The 18,653-nt window shown below is 32.9% G+C and overlaps 2 protein-coding genes and 1 pseudogene across 2 annotated transcripts; 1 reads left to right on the forward strand and 2 right to left on the reverse strand.

Annotated features, from left to right (window-relative positions):
- Positions 1-408: 408 nt before the first annotated feature.
- Positions 409-2,295, forward strand: LOC130494504 (probable N-acetyltransferase HLS1). Its single transcript, XM_056997389.1, has 3 exons — positions 409-707; positions 1,046-1,221; positions 1,302-2,295. Exons 1-3 carry the CDS (start codon positions 546-548, stop codon positions 2,173-2,175), a joined length of 1,212 nt encoding a protein of 403 aa, XP_056853369.1. The 5' UTR covers positions 409-545; the 3' UTR covers positions 2,176-2,295.
- A 4,923-nt stretch (positions 2,296-7,218) lies between these two features.
- Positions 7,219-10,675, reverse strand: LOC108823063 (BTB/POZ domain-containing protein NPY5). Its single transcript, XM_018596291.2, has 5 exons — positions 10,176-10,675; positions 9,429-9,855; positions 9,228-9,297; positions 8,051-9,148; positions 7,219-7,920 (listed from the first exon to the last, which is right to left on the reverse strand). The coding sequence occupies exons 2-5, from the start codon at positions 9,488-9,490 to the stop codon at positions 7,426-7,428; spliced, it is 1,725 nt and encodes a 574-aa protein (XP_018451793.1). The 5' UTR covers positions 9,491-9,855; positions 10,176-10,675; the 3' UTR covers positions 7,219-7,425.
- A 6,102-nt stretch (positions 10,676-16,777) lies between these two features.
- Positions 16,778-17,472, reverse strand: LOC130502639 (calcium-transporting ATPase 2, plasma membrane-type-like; annotated as a pseudogene).
- Between the last annotated feature and the right edge of the window lie 1,181 nt (positions 17,473-18,653).

Consider the following 18,653-nt stretch of genomic DNA (forward strand, 5'->3'; position numbering starts at 1 on the left):
TAATTCATTTATTTTTATTTAATAATATAAAAATTATGTTATATAAAAAATATATATATTTTAAAAGAAATGGAAACTGTAGAGACTATATAGGATTGAGAATCTGAGATCTTTAAACCTACTATTAGTCATGAACTACTCGCCTTCTCCAACCTTTTAAGCTCATCATATACTTTTGACAAAAAAAAGCTCATCATAAATAAAAAGTAGCCGGAAACAAAGTCTTTTATCTATTTTTTTAAAAAATAGTATTTTTTATTTCCTATTTTTATCTTTTCTTTTAAATCCAAATCCTCTAAACTATTGTAGCTTCTCAGTTCTTTACTTATATCTCACGTTAAATACATATCGCTTATATAAATACTTATATCCCGAATTATCTTCCCTCACTTCTCTTGTATCTACTCTCACCTTCCTAGCTATATAAAACCCTATCTACTTCACTCTTCCTCTCAACTCTCCCTTCTTCTCTTTGCTCTGTTCTTTCTCTCTCTCTCTCTCTCTCTCTCTCTCTCTCTCTCTCTCTCTCTCTCTAGAAAGCAACTATGATAGTGGTTAGAGAGTACGACCCTAGCAGAGACTTAAACGGTGTGGAGGATGTAGAACGACGGTGCGAGGTCGGACCAAGCGGCAAGCTTTCTCTCTTCACCGACCTTTTGGGTGACCCGCTTTGTAGGATCCGACATTCACCTTCTTTTCTTATGTTGGTAATTACTTAACTTCCCAACCTGTTTATTTTTCCTATTTACTGAAACTTAAGGATAAGAGGTTCTTGATTTATCAACAATTGGTTAATCCAGAAACCAATTTCCTTCAATAGAATTTTACTAAAAAAGATAATTTAAGTTCACTTTTTGTTTCATCATAGTAATTAATTTATCCTACTCTTGATAGGATCAAAAGGCTCATCATTTATATTTTCTCAACCAAATATATCGTGTATCTTAACCATAAACATAAAGTTAGATACTTTTCAATTTATCTATAAAGGTTAAGAAAAAAAAAACAAATTTAATAACGGAAAATTTTAATATGGTTGTAACAGGTGGCTGAGATGGGTACGGAGAAGAAGGAGATAGTGGGCATGATTAGAGGTTGCATCAAAACCGTTACATGTGGCATAAAACTCGATTTAAATCCCAAATCCCAAAACGACACCGTTAAACCTGTTTACACTAAACTCGCCTACGTTTTGGGCCTTCGCGTCTCTCCTTCTCATAGGTTTCCCTTACTCCCACTAATCGCGCAATTATATGAAAAAATTTGATAATTATTTACACGTTAAGTATGACTTTATGCAGGAGGGAAGGGATAGGGTTCAAGCTCGTGAAGATGATGGAAGAATGGTTTACGCAAACCGGCGCAGAATATTCGTATATTGCAACTGAAAACGATAACCAAGCTTCCATTAATCTTTTCACGGGAAAATGCGGTTACTCCAAGTTCCGTAAACCGTCCATATTGGTTAATCCGGTTTATGCCCACCGGGTTAACGTCTCGCGTCAGGTAACCATCATCAAACTGGACCCGGTTGACGCAGAATCACTGTACCGGCTCCGGTTCAGTACAACAGAGTTTTTCCCGCGGGATATTGATTCGGTGTTGAACAACAAACTGTCTCTCGGGACTTTTGTCGCGGTGCCACGTGGAAGCTGTTACGGGTCCGGATCAGGATCATGGCCCGGTTCGGCAAAGTTCCTGCAGTATCCACCCGAGTCATGGGCTGTCTTGAGCGTTTGGAACTGCAAAGACTCGTTTCGGTTAGAGGTTCGTGGCGCGTCGCGGTTGAGACGCGTAGTGGCTAAAACGACTCGTGTGGTTGATAAAACGCTCCCGTTTTTGAAACTTCCTTCGATACCGTCGCTGTTTAAACCCTTTGGTCTTCACTTTATGTACGGTATCGGCGGAGATGGCCCACGTGCAACAAAGTTAGTGAAGTCACTGTGCGCTCATGCACATAACATGGCGAAGAAAGGAGGCTGCGGTGTTGTGGCGGCGGAAGTTGCCGGAGAAGAGCCGTTGCGGCAAGGGATACCTCACTGGAAAGTACTATCGTGTGAGGAAGATCTATGGTGCATTAAAAGGCTTGGAGAAGACTATAGTGATGGTGTTGTTGGTGACTGGACTAAGTCACTACCTGGTACTTCAATCTTTGTGGATCCTAGAGAATTTTAAAGTTACAAACTTATTACAACCTTCATGTCACATATTAGGGGGTTTCTTGTAAACTCTTGTTTTGTTCTTTAAGTTCTTGATGGGTTCAGTTTTAGAATTAGTAATCTTCTTTTTAAGTAATCTTTTTTTTGTGGGTTTAATAATTAGGGGTAAGAGACAACATCTCCTACTTTTTGGGTTTGTTTGTTCTTGTCTTGTAAATGGAACTAGCTTCTTAAGATACTTTTACTCTGGGCCATGTTAGTAAAATTATACTCTCTATGTTTTATAGAGAATATAATTTGAACTTATTTTGTTTCAAAAAGAAGTGTTAATATACATTTCAATGTAAATTTTATTATTAAATTTCTTTATTATATTTTCAAATAACCAATAGATATTTAGTTAAATTACTTTCATTTAAATAATTGTATAATAAATGAAAGTATATTAGTTTATTTTATTATTTTTAATATGTTTAAGTGCCATTCTTTACGAAACTGAATGAGTATATACATAAAACTTTAATGATCGCATTGATGCGTAGGAGGGACTGATTATATCATCATCATGTAATATGATAAGCTTCCAGACAAAATAACAATTATGAGAGTGGAAGAAGATGGATGCGCAGAATGTGTTTAACTATACCGTCAAATAACCTTAGCACTATTGTTCCATAACCTGTAGATGTATAATTATTCGTTGTAAATTCCACGTTTTAAAAAAACATCGTCGAATAAAATATTTTAAGCCACAAATTTCCAGTCTTACCATCCCTTGTTTAGTTGTTTGTTTAAATTTCCAATTAGAATCACTATTTGTATGAACTTTTTGAATATCCACTAAGTTACCCGTTTGTTTTTGAAAAAGGGCTTTCAAGATACACATTTTCTTCATAGTAAATATATAAATTACGGTATGGTGTATATTAGTTTAGTTGTTCTTTTTAGGTGGGATTTGGTTCTTAGTACTTTGCTAATTCGAGGTTGATCAATGATGGATATTGGAGGATAAAAACACCTTTAGATATCGGCATCTTACGTGTAAATGATATGAATATCAATGTCATGGACCACACTTTTTTCCATTTAATGGTCCTAAAGATGTTAAACTGATATATTTATATGTTTCTTTTGTTGGTTTGCAGTAGCATGATTGAAACCTTTGAATCAGGTTCGAGGACGTGTCCTTGTTCAAAAGAGGTATTGTCGAGTCGTGAGAACCGATCGAGTCAGGGAAAGTTTATACTATAAGGTCTCGTTCATCGCATAATATGACATGTGGATATAACTTACCACTTTGTGTTTGTGGATTATATTTCAGTTATAAACATTATCAATCAATATCATATACGTTCGTATGTTGACCGGAGGTTTGGTTTCTAGCTGTTGTGAGATTATTGCATATAGTATTTCTTGGCAGTTTATGTAAGAACGTTTTGATGGTTAATCGGATTTGATCGACCTGGTGCTAACAGGACATGTAGCCATGCATATTACAGATTGTTTTTTGTGTGCGGCTAAAGATGCAGATAAATTATGATTTCTTTCTCGAAGTTCAGTCTCAATGATTCACAGTTTTGCAAACATATATATGGTTCGCAAACAAATACATTACACAAAAAGAAAAAAAAATTACAATTTTCATGGATTTGAAATCAGCTCCATTATACTTTATCGTATATAGAATACGGAACTTTTATTGGTTTAATTTGATTAACCATATGTATAAATACATTACTAGAGCTACCTCGGGCATAAATTTTGGAAACCAGACATCATGTGAATCTTAAGATTTTGTAACCAGATAAAGGGATTATTTTGTAATTCTTTTTTAGTTTTTGTAGCTAAATAAAGAAATAATGAAGGGGACTAATATAGTACTCTTCACGAGGTTCTCAAGTAGACGATCATGTGAATCTTAAGAATATTAAAAAGCAAATATACGTAGAGAGAAAGTTTCAAAAAAAAAAATATACATAGAGAGAAGATAAGCATCAATAGCACGATACAAATTTATTGCAACAGTTTAATGTATCTTATTAAAACAGAAACATTTTGTTGGACCTAACATTTATTTTGTAAGTTTTTAAATTAAATACACCTTTATACTTTATAGTTAAACATACATTAAATCACTAAACATACATTAAATCACTAATGTTCATTTCTTTATACTACTATCTATGTTTCCAAACAATATACTTATTTCTTTATAGTACTATCAATGTTTCCAAACAATATATTTTTTATACTACTATCAATGTTTCCAAATAATACAATAATTAATCTTAGTTATTTTATATCTATCATTTTTTCTTTAAAATTTTGTAGAAACGTCATAATTTCATAAATTGCAAAATAGTAAACTTTAAAATTTTGATTATAAGATTACAAATTATGAAACTATTACAATTTAAATCTAATTAGATTTCATATCGATCATCCATCAGTTGAATCGGTTAGTCTCGGGTTTTAGTGATTTTTTAATATGAATATTTTAAAAACATAAATTGAATTATCAAATCTCTGGATTAACCGGTATAATCACAATCGGGTTGAATTTAAAAATACTGATTTAAATGCAAAAATATTTTAAATACACACTCTTTAAAAATTACCAAAATATTTGTTAAATTATTAGTGAAATTTTTCATCGTAAAATATTCCGCGCTTCAAAAGCGCGGATTAAAATCTAGTAATTATTATAACATGTGACGTGATGCAACCACTAGGTTATAAACATTTGGACGAAGAGAAAAGTACTCGAGAGATGAAATATCGACTTGGGCCATAGTGCAGTCTTATTTGGAGCCTCAAGACTGTCTGTGCGCAAGTCCAAAACATAACAAAGCAAAAAATAAAATGAATATCATTAGGAAGACTTGCAAGCATGCCTGTTTGGTCTTTTCAATTTGTTAAAATAAAATGTTTCTACTTATTATATACATTTGGTGTGTTCTCGACAAAATTACATTAAACGTGATAAATGAACGTCTTGCAAAACATTTTTGGACAAGATTTGTTGAAATATTCTGTTAATGGACAGTCAAATGTTGTTTGAAAATATAAAAAAAAACAAGTAAAACTACCATCTTATTATTATTATTTAAGAACCATTTTTAACAATTCCATTTAAAACCGATCTAAACACCATCTATACTATTAAAGCAGAATCCCTTTTAGGATTCTGCCCTTAATTTTTAAAGTTATTTACATTGTTATGCCATTTCCTTATTTGAATTTTTGAAATTAATTTTTAGCCAATAAATTCATTCAATAGAAAATATTTTTTTTTAAAAACCAATCACATTGTAATAGGAATATAGTTAATACGATTATGCAAAATATGGTAACTGAATTTGCCTAATTATTAGGATAGTAACTATATTTCCATTTGAAAGTATTATGTGAAATACGATTCCTGAATATGCCATAAGGTTTTGGAAAAACTTTAACACATCAACGTGTTTTTCTAATTTCAGTATAAATACAATTTTTAACATTTTTTAGAAAAAAATATTCAGTATAAATACATATTCATCTATTTTTTTATAAAAAACCACTACCATCAAATCATCTATGGCTTCTAATGTGCAAATCAGAAACTTTATGTTTTCTAAAATGAAAATTACGACTATTAATGATTTGAAGCTTTGGAAATCAAGTTGCTTCACACGTGGAAACAACACACTAATTTTATGTTATAATTAATGTATAGTTGACCTTTACACTAAATATAATAATTGTTAAAAATTTATTAAAGCAGTCTCATTCATAGATAATAATTTCGATATTTAAATTAAATAATCTGCAGAAATTTTGAATTCCTATAGAGGAATCATGTGTATATAAATATGACTTACATTATACAATAAAAAAATAATACTAATAAAGAAATTATAAATTTTACAATCATATAAAAGATTACATTATGATATAAATATATTGAACCAGAGACAAATATCATTTATTATAATTTTATACAAAGAATTATCTTTCGAATAAATTAAAAATACTACTACAAATCAACACAAAACACATCATATCATTCTTGCATGAAAATTTGAAACTATAAAAATTATTTCTAAATGTTAAAAATTCAAATTCTTATAAAAAAACTAATTCTGCACATTGCCTTTTCTGAAGTTATTTACAAAAAAAATGTCATTGCTTTTTCTGGAGTTTTTTTAATTACTCACCACATATTTTTAAACCAATGACATTTTCCTATTTTTAAGCAAATCATAAATCCAATGCATTATTGAAGCCCATTGATTCTACTTTATACAAAACTAAGCCTATTGAATATAATGTAAATTACCACTGTTTTTACTATCGTTTTTATTTTACCATCGATTTTTATTTTACCATTGATTTTTGTTGATCAAAATTTTGAAGAAAGCGTGAAAAATCATTTTCATGCACTATGTTGATGCAAACAGAAAATGAACTTCGCTCTGGACCAATTATTTAACAACACAAACATGATTAAACAAAAAATTTATCAAAAACAACTTTGTTGGAGACAAATGTGTAATGCAAAAATGTGTTTGGTAAAAAAAATATGTGAGAATTTATTTCTTTTGTCAAACAAATAGGTATTTATATTTTTGTATTTGGAGTAGCCATTGTATTTATATATTTTTAAACTGTATAGATATATGTAGCTATATAATGACATCTATTTATATTAATTATATAGAACTTTGTATTTATTACATTGTTGATGTGTGTTATTACTTTTTCCAATATATGTTTTATTTCTAAATGATTTTAACAATATATCCTATCCCATTGTATCATTAATATTTTGATAAAAACACCAAACATTATGACAACAAAATATTTTAATGATTGGTTGATTCAAAAAAATCTAATAATATTATTTTAGTTGTTTATATATATTCTAAATTAAAAATATTAAGCACTCTTACGTTTATGTCACAATAGTAGAACCTAATACAAATAAAATTTATTTTCAATATACACTAAGCCCATCATATTTTTAAAATGAAAATGTAAAATAATAAAAAAAATTACAAATAATAACATAGATTAGAAAGTTAAGAAATTACAAAAGAAATAATCCCGCGCTTTTAAAGCGCGGATTAAAATCTAGTACCGCTATTAAGGAAGAAGAAAACCACAAAGAGAATCAAAAGACAACAAAATGAGAAATTGGATCTGATAAAGAGAAAAAAGTTAGTCATTGCATGAGCATTTTAGCAACCTAAGAATCTTGTCTTCTTCTTTTTTTTTGCTTCCTCTAATGCTTCTTACTTGTGGAAGAAGAAGACTTAGAGTCATCATTAACAGAACCAGGACTCGAAGTCCCTGAGCTACTCATCATCTCTCCACCTCTCTCTTTACCAGACCAAAGCTTAGAGAACACTCTAGAAACTCCCAACCCTCCTCCTCTAACCAGCTTCCCTTTATTACTTTCCTGCTGTTGATTCTTGGCCAGTCTTAGACCTGCTAACTCACCTTTCAATGCTTTTATATCTTCAGTGTCCCAACTCTCTCTGTCATCTTCAGTGTTTGTTGATCTTGACGCAGGAGTGATCTCTGGAGTGCTGTCCCCGGTTGATGATGAACCGTTGCTGTTAGCTCTTACCTGTTCAAAGAAGAGCACTTGTACCACCACTCGCATTGGTAACCTCTCGTTTTGAACAGCGTGTGCGCAAGCTTCTGCTGATAGCTTTCTACAGTCCATTAGCCTGCATAACCTCTTCTTCTCGCTTTTGCTAATCTCAGGATGTAACTAATTAGACAAAAAAATATACAAAATCTTGATTAGTAAGTTAGGGTTAGGTCGTACCCAAAAAAACAAACTTAGGGTTAGGTTAGGCAGCGTTTGCTAAAATGATCTTTTTATGAATGGTTTCTTGTACCTTAAGAAACATGTCGATAGCGCGATAAACTCCATCATGAGACTGTCTTGGAAAGCTTGAGACCATTTCCGCAAGTGCTAAGAACTTCTGAAGTGTCAAACTATCAGAATCCCTTGACTTCTCAGCTAAATAGCCATCAACAAGCTTAGCAACCAATGTTTTCGCGGCTACATCATTTTCTTGCGAGTGACGTTTCAAGAAAACATCAACTAAGCTCTGCATCAAGTCAACATCACAGAGCATAACATCACCTAAACTCGCCTCATCTAGACGCTCACCGACTCTGTTCATCAACCCTGTCTCTTCATCACAGCCAAGAAAGAAGGAGGCTCCTAATAACTTAGTCAAGAAACTCGAAGAAACGCTTTGTTTCTCATCAGGAATCAGCTCAATGATTGAACCAACCAAAGCTCTGTACTTGGCAACGTCAGTGATCTGTACGGAGCTACTACTTTTACTGAAACCTGGAACCCTTCTGATAGCATAAGCGTGCAATGCTTCCCCGATAACATCAGCTGAAACTCTCCCTCTTGATTCTATCGTAGTGATCACTCGTTTATACAAATTTATATGAAGATCACAAAGATCCTCGACCCACCAGTCTCTAGGAACAGCATGTGGCTTCCTCATCCCGTTGTCGAGGTTCTTCTTCTTGCTGTAAGTATAAGACCAGTCCACTTTCGAAGTATCTATCGAAGCTTTAGAAGCTATGGTGTCTAGGCAACGCCCTGTCAGCTTCAACTCTTCAGCGTATGGAGACAAAGCTCTCGTGGTCTGAAGGACGATGATGGAATCTTTCCATGTTTGGAGTATGCTCGAGTTCAAGAACACTTCGATCTTGTAAACAAGATTCCCCTTTTCGACGGTTTCGTGCATCTCAAGAAACTCGGCTGCGCAGCGAGCGGCGACTACGTTGTAAGCGTTTAGAGTAACGGTCATGCCGTAACAGAACTTAGCACAGATCTCAAACGAAGCAGGACCACCAGGGATCTCTGCTATTTCAATCGCATCTTCTTGATGAATCTCATTGTCTTCGTTGGATGATGATGTTGTTGCGATTAGTTTCTGCAAACGCGCGCTTTTGGACAGCAGTGGAAACTGAAACATAACATTACAAGACATGTGATAAAGTTGAATCTTGGTCTTTAAGGCAAGATGTTAAGTATTTAGGGTTTACCTTGTGGAGATAGAACTTGACATCACCGATGATTACAATAACATCTGTTGCTAACTCACTTGGTACATACCTTAAGAACAGAGAATTAAACAAACGTTATGAAACTTGAAGTTTCTTGATATTATCTAGTATCTATAAATTTTATTCTAAAATCTATTTCTAATAATTAAAAAGAAGAAAATAAAAGTCTTTCACACATACCTAACATTTTCCCCTTCAGATTGAAAGGAGTCAGGTTTGGATCCAAGTTTCATGAACTTCATGGTCTTGAGATCTCAAACAGAAGACTCAAAATGTGTTTTCGCTCTCTCAAAATGCTTCTCTGGATAATTGAAGAGAAAGGGTCTCTCACACACTCGCACACTTAAGGAAACCTTGGTTAATGGGGTCTCACTAACGTCTCAAAGAGAACACTGAAAAATATATATAAAAGAGAAAACTCTAGAGATGCACAAAACACCCACTCAAAGCTCGAATTTACTGACAGTCACCACTGAGAGAGACTTTTTCTTTCTAAAATAATCAAATTCTTCTCTCTTTTCTAAGTGCTTCACACATTCACAAACACAGAAACATGTGAACCTTTGTGTGTTTGTGGGTTGATGGGCGATGTCGTTTAGTAGTAAACCTACAAGAATCAACAGAAAACGAAGAAAAAGAATTAAAGATTGCCACTTATTCAGTAGACAAAATGAATCATATCTTTTTGGATGTTTGCTGAAACGAATCTAACAAAAAAACATTAGTGGCACATATCGTTTATATCAGTACAAGAGGACTACAAAAGTAAAGAAAAAAAAAATGTTAAAAAAACAGGAATTAATTCCTCACTTTCATTAAACAGTTGTGATTAAGATATATACACAAACAAAAATTGAGAAAAACTATAGCAAAATTGTTACTCATAAATTTCACAAAAAAAAAATCAGAATCCAAAGGTTAGAGTACCTTTCTTATTTTTTTTCTGCAAGGTCTCTTGATAAAAGCCACCACTAGTCCTGAAAATCTACTTCTATAATCGTGTGGATTTCTCTTCTCTGTCTATAATGAGCCCCACCAACTAGGTAACATCAAAAGTATGAATGACATATGTTCTTCAACTTTAAACCCATGAACACAAATGACGCTACAAACCAAGAGAAACAAAGCAGACGCCTTTCGTTGTGTTGAGGACGACCCAGATCAGATTTTAAAAGATTCTTCTTAAGAGATCAAACAGTGACCTCTCGTGATAAAATGGATGCTAGTTTTCTTTGAAATTAAAGGAGAAAAGAGCCAAACAGAGCTGAAAGAGAGAAAGAAGAAGAGGCCAGAGAGATTGAGAGAGAGAAAAGAGTAAAGCTTTCTCTGTAGGATTGCACGCGAAATCTGACAAAGGCCACTTACTTGAGTGCCCCCTTCTCTTCAGACAAACTTACCTTCTTTTCAGGCTATGTTTTCTTCTTTCCTTTTCATCATCTCTCTTTTTTTTTGAAAGAAATACTTTTTAAGTTATTGTTATTATATGATTGCATATTTATCACAAATTATATCAATATTTAATTAAAATATCAAAAGTTTTGAAAAATTTATGTAAAATTTTTCATTTTAGATAGTATAATATATAACAAATCAATATAACAAATATAACGTGTGTTCGCCGCCCTTTATGATTTGATTCTATAATAACCTGGTATAACGTGAAACTGTGATTTTTAGCAAAAAAAAAAAAAAAAAAAAAGTGAAACTGTGAGCGTACAGGTATATATATTTATAAACTAAAGGTCAAAGAGTTTCAAAAACCTACTTGGACCTAAAGATTTTATTACCGGCTGCTGCAGAAAATCTTCTTGATTAGATTCATGACGTAATATTAAATGTTATAGATCCTCGAAGACTAATCATATGATAAATGGTACGATGCATGTGGCAGCCAATAAGAATCCAATGCATGTTGTTAGGTTAAGAAGTTATAAGTCGATTCATTGCTGTTTCATCTTCACATGGTTTATACATCTGACGAATCTATTCACATTATCCAATAGATTTCCCTCTTCGACTTCTTAATTTTTTTTTTAATTTCTCTGTTGTCCTTTGATCAGATTTGCATCTATCAGCAAGTAAATGTTTCGACGTCATGGATGACACTAAATGTTTAAGAGTAGTATTTTTTTTTTGAACACAGAGTAGTGTTAATTAAAAACGAAAATTATAAGATCAGATAAATTATTGTTTCTAAGACAAATCCTACCGAAGTTGTGCATGTATTCATGTTATTATTCTCATGTTTACTGACATTGGTAATTTTCCCTTAACAAATTTGCAGACTGTTATACTTAATCTAAAATATCAGATGGTCTGATAAACTTTCTAAATGTAATTTAAGATTTTAGCAAAAAAAAAGAACTTTTTTAACACAACGAAAAGATGTTTTAAAGTATAAAACTATACCTCCATAACATCACACACCTCTTAAAAAAGATTGGGTATGATGTTCTATTTCTCCCTAAAAAGTATCATATATACACCAATTTCACACAGAATTTAAGCCTCATTTTATTCCCCACATAAAAAAAATTTGAATCTTGTTTCCCCCCAGTTACCAAAGTTCAAACTCTATTTCTCTATACCATTGAATTTAATGGTTTATGTGGGTGAACCAATATTAAACCGAAATAAATCTATTTCAGACATAACTAAACCCAGTTGAAGATCCGATTTATGACTCAAAAACATTGTATTAATCCGTCCCATAGCCTAAAACTTGTTTTGCGACAAACCCTAAGAAAATCGAACTGGGGAAATCGATTTGTGGGAGAGAAAAGAGAAATTGAAAGATGAGTGATGTTTCTAGAGTTTCAAGTGGGTCAGTGTCAGTCTCACTATCAAGGTAAATGTTGTGCTGGATGGGAGGTTCGGCGGTGAATGCGGCTACATCTTCTTGAACCCAATAAGCGTTTATCTCCATCTTCTTTTTGAAGTCTGATTCATCCCTTAGAGAAGGAATCGTGTTGTCACTGACCGTTGATATTAATTTTGACCACAATCGAACTATATCTCTCCAAGTATTCAATTTTTTTGTCGCCTCTATTTTAATAGTTTATGGTCGATAAAAGCAATTGGGGATTTGGGGTTTTCTATTTTCGGATTAAACCATTTAACATTGGGTTCTAATCGGGTTTAAATCGAGTTCTAATCGAATCTTAAATGAATAATTTTGGTTTAATCTTGATTTTGGTTGGGAAACAATGGGTTCGGTTTAATGATAAACATTAACCGAGTTTAACCCAAGTGTAGTGTGTTTCAGTGTATAATTCAGCAGTATGAAGAAATAGAGTTCAAACTTCGGTAAGTAGGAAAACAAGATTCAAACTTTTTTCTGTGCGGAAATAGAATGAAACTTAAAATTTGTGTGAAACTGATGATATATGATATTTCTTTGAGAAAAATATTGCGTCACCCCAAAAAGATTTAGAAAGAAAGAAGAAGTATCTTAAATACAAAAGAAGAAGATCAATAGGTGACAAAATAGAGCATGAACAATGAAACATACTAGAGGCTAACAACCAACATGTTAGCTACATCAGCCTGATATGGATACTTTATTGGCAGCCTTTGTTTCAGATAGTGGATTCTAACCAGCAAGAACCAACCATCGCTAGATAAGATTAGTAGAGATGGTCTCTCGTAACACTGATAGCAATGCATATAGCGACACCATTCTTGTAGAGAGAACATGTTCTAAATATGATCCTTAAGTAATTTAGCTCATGCAAATATAATCAGACAAGGATTTAAGAATTGAAGATGATGACATGATCACCATAGCCTAGCTAATATGAACTTAAGAATAAAAACCCATAAGTTATAACTCAGAACTACAAATTCTTCTTTTATCCACAGTGTGATCCAAATTCTATACCCATTTGGATCAATGACACTAAAGAGCTACTTCTAGAAGCATCAGTCAATATCCAATAACACAGTTGGAAATTAATCAAAACCAAAGGCACAACTATAAATACATTGAGACATTGTTGTGTCCAACAACCAGACCACACTGTTGATCTTCTAATCCGGAAACCGACCGTTGAACTTCCAGTCCGTAAAAAGCCAAAATTTTATTGCATAACCAACCATAGCAATCTCAACAAAAGCAGAAATCACATGCTTCTCTTGAATCATGTGAGTTACAAATCGAGCACTAGATCTAGGCCATAAAAAGATGAGAGATCATGCTGATTGTAGACATTTCTACATCACCAATCTAATAAATCGAGGAGCAACAGCATCATAACCCTTTATAACTTAAGGGTTCAAGCGGATATTGTGAACAAAACCGCCATATACTACCGCTAATAGTAAGAGAGATGAGGATAACTTCACAACTAAGAGACAAAATTTTAGTAACCAACTCTAACATGTAAAAAGAAAGAAACAAGAAAATAGAGAACAATGCCCAAAATGAAGAACAAAATTGATGTGGGTAAAAAAGAGGAAGAGCTTTCCCAAACACCGGGAAACAGCAGATCTGTGAAAAAACCTAGGCATCTAATATAAAATCTACAAGCATATGATTTGTGTGGATTTCAAAATGGTTCATATATCATAGAAGTTCTTCTTTTTGTGCAAAGTTGTAAACCAATTGACCAATTCTTGAATTGAGCCTCTGTGTAAGAGTCAGTAATCTGTATTTTTGTAATATTAAATTAATGAGATATTAAAACATAAATGCTTGTGATTTATGGCAACGCACATGGCCTAAAATTGCCATTTGCGAAAGAATTGGAATAAATTTCTAAATACAGCTAATAATAACACTACTAGGACCAAAAGCTAAAATGATGATTCTTTGTCTAGTTTCACTTTTGTGCATTTTTAAGCTTCAGAAAAAGAATAATCGATATGAAACTCACTTAATTATACAGCTCGCAATATTTTCATTTTTAAAGAAATCTATTAGTTGAATTTATGAAACACATCTAATAGAAGGACAATTTTTGAAAAGATACTTTATAAGGAACATGCATATTTGTTTAAGAAAATTTCAGTTTATTGTTTACCACAATAAAAGAAACGATTTAAATATTTTTGCTTACAGAGAAAATTCTAAAACTTTTCAGACTCATAGCTCGTAGCGATACCGAGAGTTATGTGATGGAAAATGAAAATTTGGACATGTTAGTTAGACTAGAGTTCTTTTAGATATAAATGTCATTTTAAGTGGTTACTATTTTGAATTTTTTTTCCGAAATTGTTCTACTTTTTTAGTGGAGGTGATTGGTAGAGCTGTAGTAAGTGATTTTATCTTAATTTCATCCCAACCATAAAAATATTGTCGTATGAACTTTATTTATTTTCATTTAATTTATATAGCTAATAATATATATTATCTACATTAAAAATTTATAGACTAATTCTACAATAAAAAGTTACAGCTACATTCTAACCAAGCACCTCATTTTTTTTTAACTAGGGAGTTTCATGTAATTTCTTATAAAATTTAGTAATGAGATGATCAGAACCAACAAAACATTTTGTCAGAATTTTATTTTCCAACTAACAAATATTTATCTGAATTTTCTTTCCAAAAAGCATTGAACGTTATAAATCAAGTGGAAAGCTACATGTTAGCCTAATAATAACAATATGGACGACTTAAGTATCGTGTGATCATGGGAACTACCAAAACGTGGTCCATGCATCTCTTCCTTCCAAATATCCTCTGTTTTACACATCTCTGGTTAAATCCTTTTCATTTTTTAATTAATATTGTCCTGGATCAACGTGATTGTAAGCTCCTAACCATGGAAATTGTATGTATGCAAATCATTTTCGAGAGTTGATGAAACTAAATATTTGAACATTCATTCACCAAATTAATTCAAAACCTATAGTCTCAATCAAATATATTAATAAGAAAAAAAGTCGTAGGAACTCAAAATAAGTAAAACTCTGACCGAGCCAGAGGGTTTCTGATTATTGGGCGGTAACTAGAGCGAACGAGAGGTATAAAGGGGATAACTTTTATATTTTCTCCAAAATAGAGAATCAGAAAATTGAATCTTCGAATCGATCTTCTTCGCGTGATCTCGCTCTCGTTCTGCGATCTACATCGATCTGTCTTCGAATATTGGGAAGAAAAATCATGAATTGAGATGATATGTTTGGTGGGTTTGTTGTTTTTGTAATCGTTTTGGTGTTGGTCGATTGTGATTGAAGAAAGTTATTAGGGTTTTATGGCGCACAAAGTGCTCGATGAATTGGTCCAAGTCAGTGGTGTGTTTATCCAAACAAAAAAGCTCTCTGTGTCCTTGTCCTTCTTGTCCTATACTATTGGAACCTTCCCTCCTTTTCCTCTGATTTGAGATTCGTTATTTGGTGTGTCAAAGAGTCTTTTTTGAGTTTCTTGAAAGCAGGGTCATTGTCATGTGGAGTAGAATGGGACTCTTATTATGTTTGGGAGGTTATAGTATTGTGGTCCTTGATCAGATTTACTTACTGTTAATTTTCTTTTCTTCTGTAGAGTACTTGAAAGAGCATGACAGAGGTCAAGAAAAGCGAGGATGGACCCGCACATACTGGTGATTTGTTCAAGTAATTCTCCATTATGCTAAGCTTCTTTTGTTACTCATAATCTGTATATTTGATTAACTGTTGTTAAACTAATTTTGTATTTGATGTCAAAATAGGCATCTGGAGAAGCAGAATGAGTTACTCAAGGAAGCTCATAAAAACCATGTCACAAGAACTCCAAAACTCATGGTATTATGATTAAATAAACTCTTTTTTGTTAACGAGAGCTTGTGATGTAATTACAGAGTGGATATCGTTTACTGATGGTTTTTTTCGTTTTTATTTTGTTCAGGTGGAAGAACAGATGATGATGCATAAACTCTATGAGATAACGGTTACTCATCGTAAAAATAATAAGGTATGCTCTGTTTCCTGAAGAGATACACTTTCTGAACTATCGATGAAGAGAGATCTTGCTTTTACTAATAGGGCCTTGTTTTGCAGGAAATGAGAAAAATCTAAATGTGTTGGAAGGAAAGAAAACAGTTGAAGAAGCTTCTTCTTTAGCAATTGTTCCTACTGGTGATGAAGAACATTGAACAACTCACTTTCTATTAAACAGGATAGACCGGCTTGTTGTGATAGGTCTCTAATTGTATTAGTTTTGCAGAGAAACCGTGTCTTATGACACTGAATTTTGATTCTTGAGCTCTCTCTTTTTACAGAGAATCTGCTACCTATGTAAATGTATAGTATATATGCAGCTCTGATTCTATACTGAAATGGAATGGTGTCACAGAGTAACATCAGTTGCCTTCAAAAAGAGTTGAGATCATCCAATTATCTCGGTGCTCAACACATTCTTCAGCAGAAATTTTAAGAAACATAAAATTTCACAAAAATACAGAAGTCAGAATCAGATGTTGTCCTTAATATAAGCTTAAAGTCAACAAAGAACAACAGAGTAACTGCAAAAGGCAAATACTTGGTCAGAAGATTTTCTGTTCTAATTTTTTTTTAAGAAGACTGTTCTAAGAGATAAGTGAGCTCTATCTTTAAAGAGCGGTTTGATCAGACGGGATGGTCTTCAATCCTGCAGCTATATGGCATCCAAGAAACAATGAAGATACTGAAGATCCATTGCACTAATGTAAGTGGTGTTGTGCTTGCAAATGTCCCAAGAATCAATGATTATGATCTGAAAGAAGACCGTTGCACCGATCACAACCACAAAGACGTAGTTGTCAAGTATCCCCTTGAACACATCGATTTCTTCCATCCCCCTCGAGCTTATCTCGTTAAACACCTGCAGTTTTCAGACCAAAAGTCACATGTCAAGATTCAATCAAGAATTGGAAGATTATGGTTTTCTCTTTTTCTTTTACCTGACAGAAGACGAAAGTTGAAGATAAGAGTGTTTAACTTGAGAGTCGAGTCAGGACCGTCGAGACCAAAACACAGACTTCCCTTTGGCTTGGAGAAACCAAATGACTACGAAACTGATACACAGTCTGTCCTAGAATTGTTCCCACATGGCGTTAGCGATAAAGTTCCCTCTCCTTCCAACGGGCAACCGTTTCATCAGCTCATTATTCGGCGGCTCCGTAGCCAAAGCAAGAGCTCCAAGCGTGTCCATGATCATGTTCACCCACAGCAACTGACAGCAGGTAAAGGAGCACTCACGGTTAAGCAAGCTGAAGAGAAGTTAACAATCAGCGCAACAACGTTAACCGTGAGTGGGAGGAAGCGTCTGTTGTTGAGAGTAGGCTTGGGTGGGAGATGTTTTTGAGTTTGGATGCGAGGAAGATTTTGGAGGAAGATTTTTGTAAAGTACCAAATTTTAAGCAAATAATGTTCTAAAGGCCTTAAAAGTATTTTATTTTAGCTAAGTATTTTTATAACACATGTCTAATTTCTAGTAAGTAGATTGCGCTATGTCAAAGATAAGATTACTTTCGGATGTATATATTCTGTAACTTCCTCGTTTTACTGTTTGGCTGCTTGTGCTATTCTAAATGACCAAGACAATGGCAAAAACTCACGTTGGACCAATTTCATTGGTTCTTTCAGTCAAAAAATATTGATTTGTTATGTTATTGATTATTATATTTTGTTTTGGAAAGCAATTGATTCCTTTTGCTCATCCCAGTTGAATAATGTGTTGGTGTTTTTCCCCCTGCCTCGATGATGAGCCATCTAATTTGTATTTTTATGAAATGAATGTGGTATGTAGATTGGGCTATGGATGGGCTTTTATTGGCGTGCCTTCAAATGAAGGCATTTTGCGAGATTTAAGTGGGCTTTGTATTCTTACAGTAGATTTTACGGATTTTTGAACCTGACGGAGTTGTTGTTGGTTATTGAGATTTTCCTCGTACGGTCTAATTATTCATCGGGCTTAAGGGCTTTCTAATTTCGGGATCTTGTGCATATTTTTGCCTATTAGTGAAACCAACTCAAAAACATACATTCATTTTAATGTTAAAAGTTCAAAGAGCTCGAGAAAAGAAATTCTGAATCAATGTTTTTATTTGAGAAATTGTTAAATTCTATATTTATTATTTTTCCTAATTACCAGCATATTTTTTCTTTCAAATATGATATACATGCTTTTAAACAAACATTGTTTTACCTCTCAGAGAAAATATAATAAAATTATTATATATTTTTATAAACTCTAGAATGCCTTTTATTAATTTATATTAAATGTTTATATTTTTTAATTGCATTTTTATCAAAATATCGGAAAGTCGGGGTTTTCAAAATGAAATTAATACTTGTTTGTTTTTTTGGTAAAAATGAAACTAATGTTTTGAATTGCAAAGTCGAATTTACAAAATCATTAACCAGTTAACATTTTTTGAAATTTTAAATAACATGTACATATACATATTTATAAATGTTAACGATATAAAGTTGTGTAATTTTACA

Source organism: Raphanus sativus, unplaced genomic scaffold (genome assembly GCF_000801105.2).
Source record: "Raphanus sativus cultivar WK10039 unplaced genomic scaffold, ASM80110v3 Scaffold0619, whole genome shotgun sequence".
Classification (NCBI taxonomy): Eukaryota; Viridiplantae; Streptophyta; class Magnoliopsida; order Brassicales; family Brassicaceae; genus Raphanus; species Raphanus sativus.

Bases quoted from the DNA above. Each gene is read 5' to 3' on its own strand.
- LOC108823063 (XM_018596291.2), bottom strand. From the start codon at position 9,490: ATGAAGTTCATGAAACTTGGATCCAAACCTGACTCCTTTCAATCTGAA. The intron at 9,298-9,428 runs GTATGTGTGAAA...TCTGTTCTTAAG, and splicing joins TCTGAAGGGGAAAATGTTAG to GTATGTACCAAGTGAGTTAG. The intron at 9,149-9,227 runs GTAAACCCTAAA...GTTATGTTTCAG, and splicing joins TCAAGTTCTATCTCCACAAG to TTTCCACTGCTGTCCAAAAG.
- LOC130494504 (XM_056997389.1), top strand. From the start codon at position 546: ATGATAGTGGTTAGAGAGTACGACCCTAGCAGAGACTTAAACGGTGTG. The intron at 708-1,045 runs GTAATTACTTAA...TGGTTGTAACAG, and splicing joins CACCTTCTTTTCTTATGTTG to GTGGCTGAGATGGGTACGGA. The intron at 1,222-1,301 runs GTTTCCCTTACT...GACTTTATGCAG, and splicing joins CGCGTCTCTCCTTCTCATAG to GAGGGAAGGGATAGGGTTCA.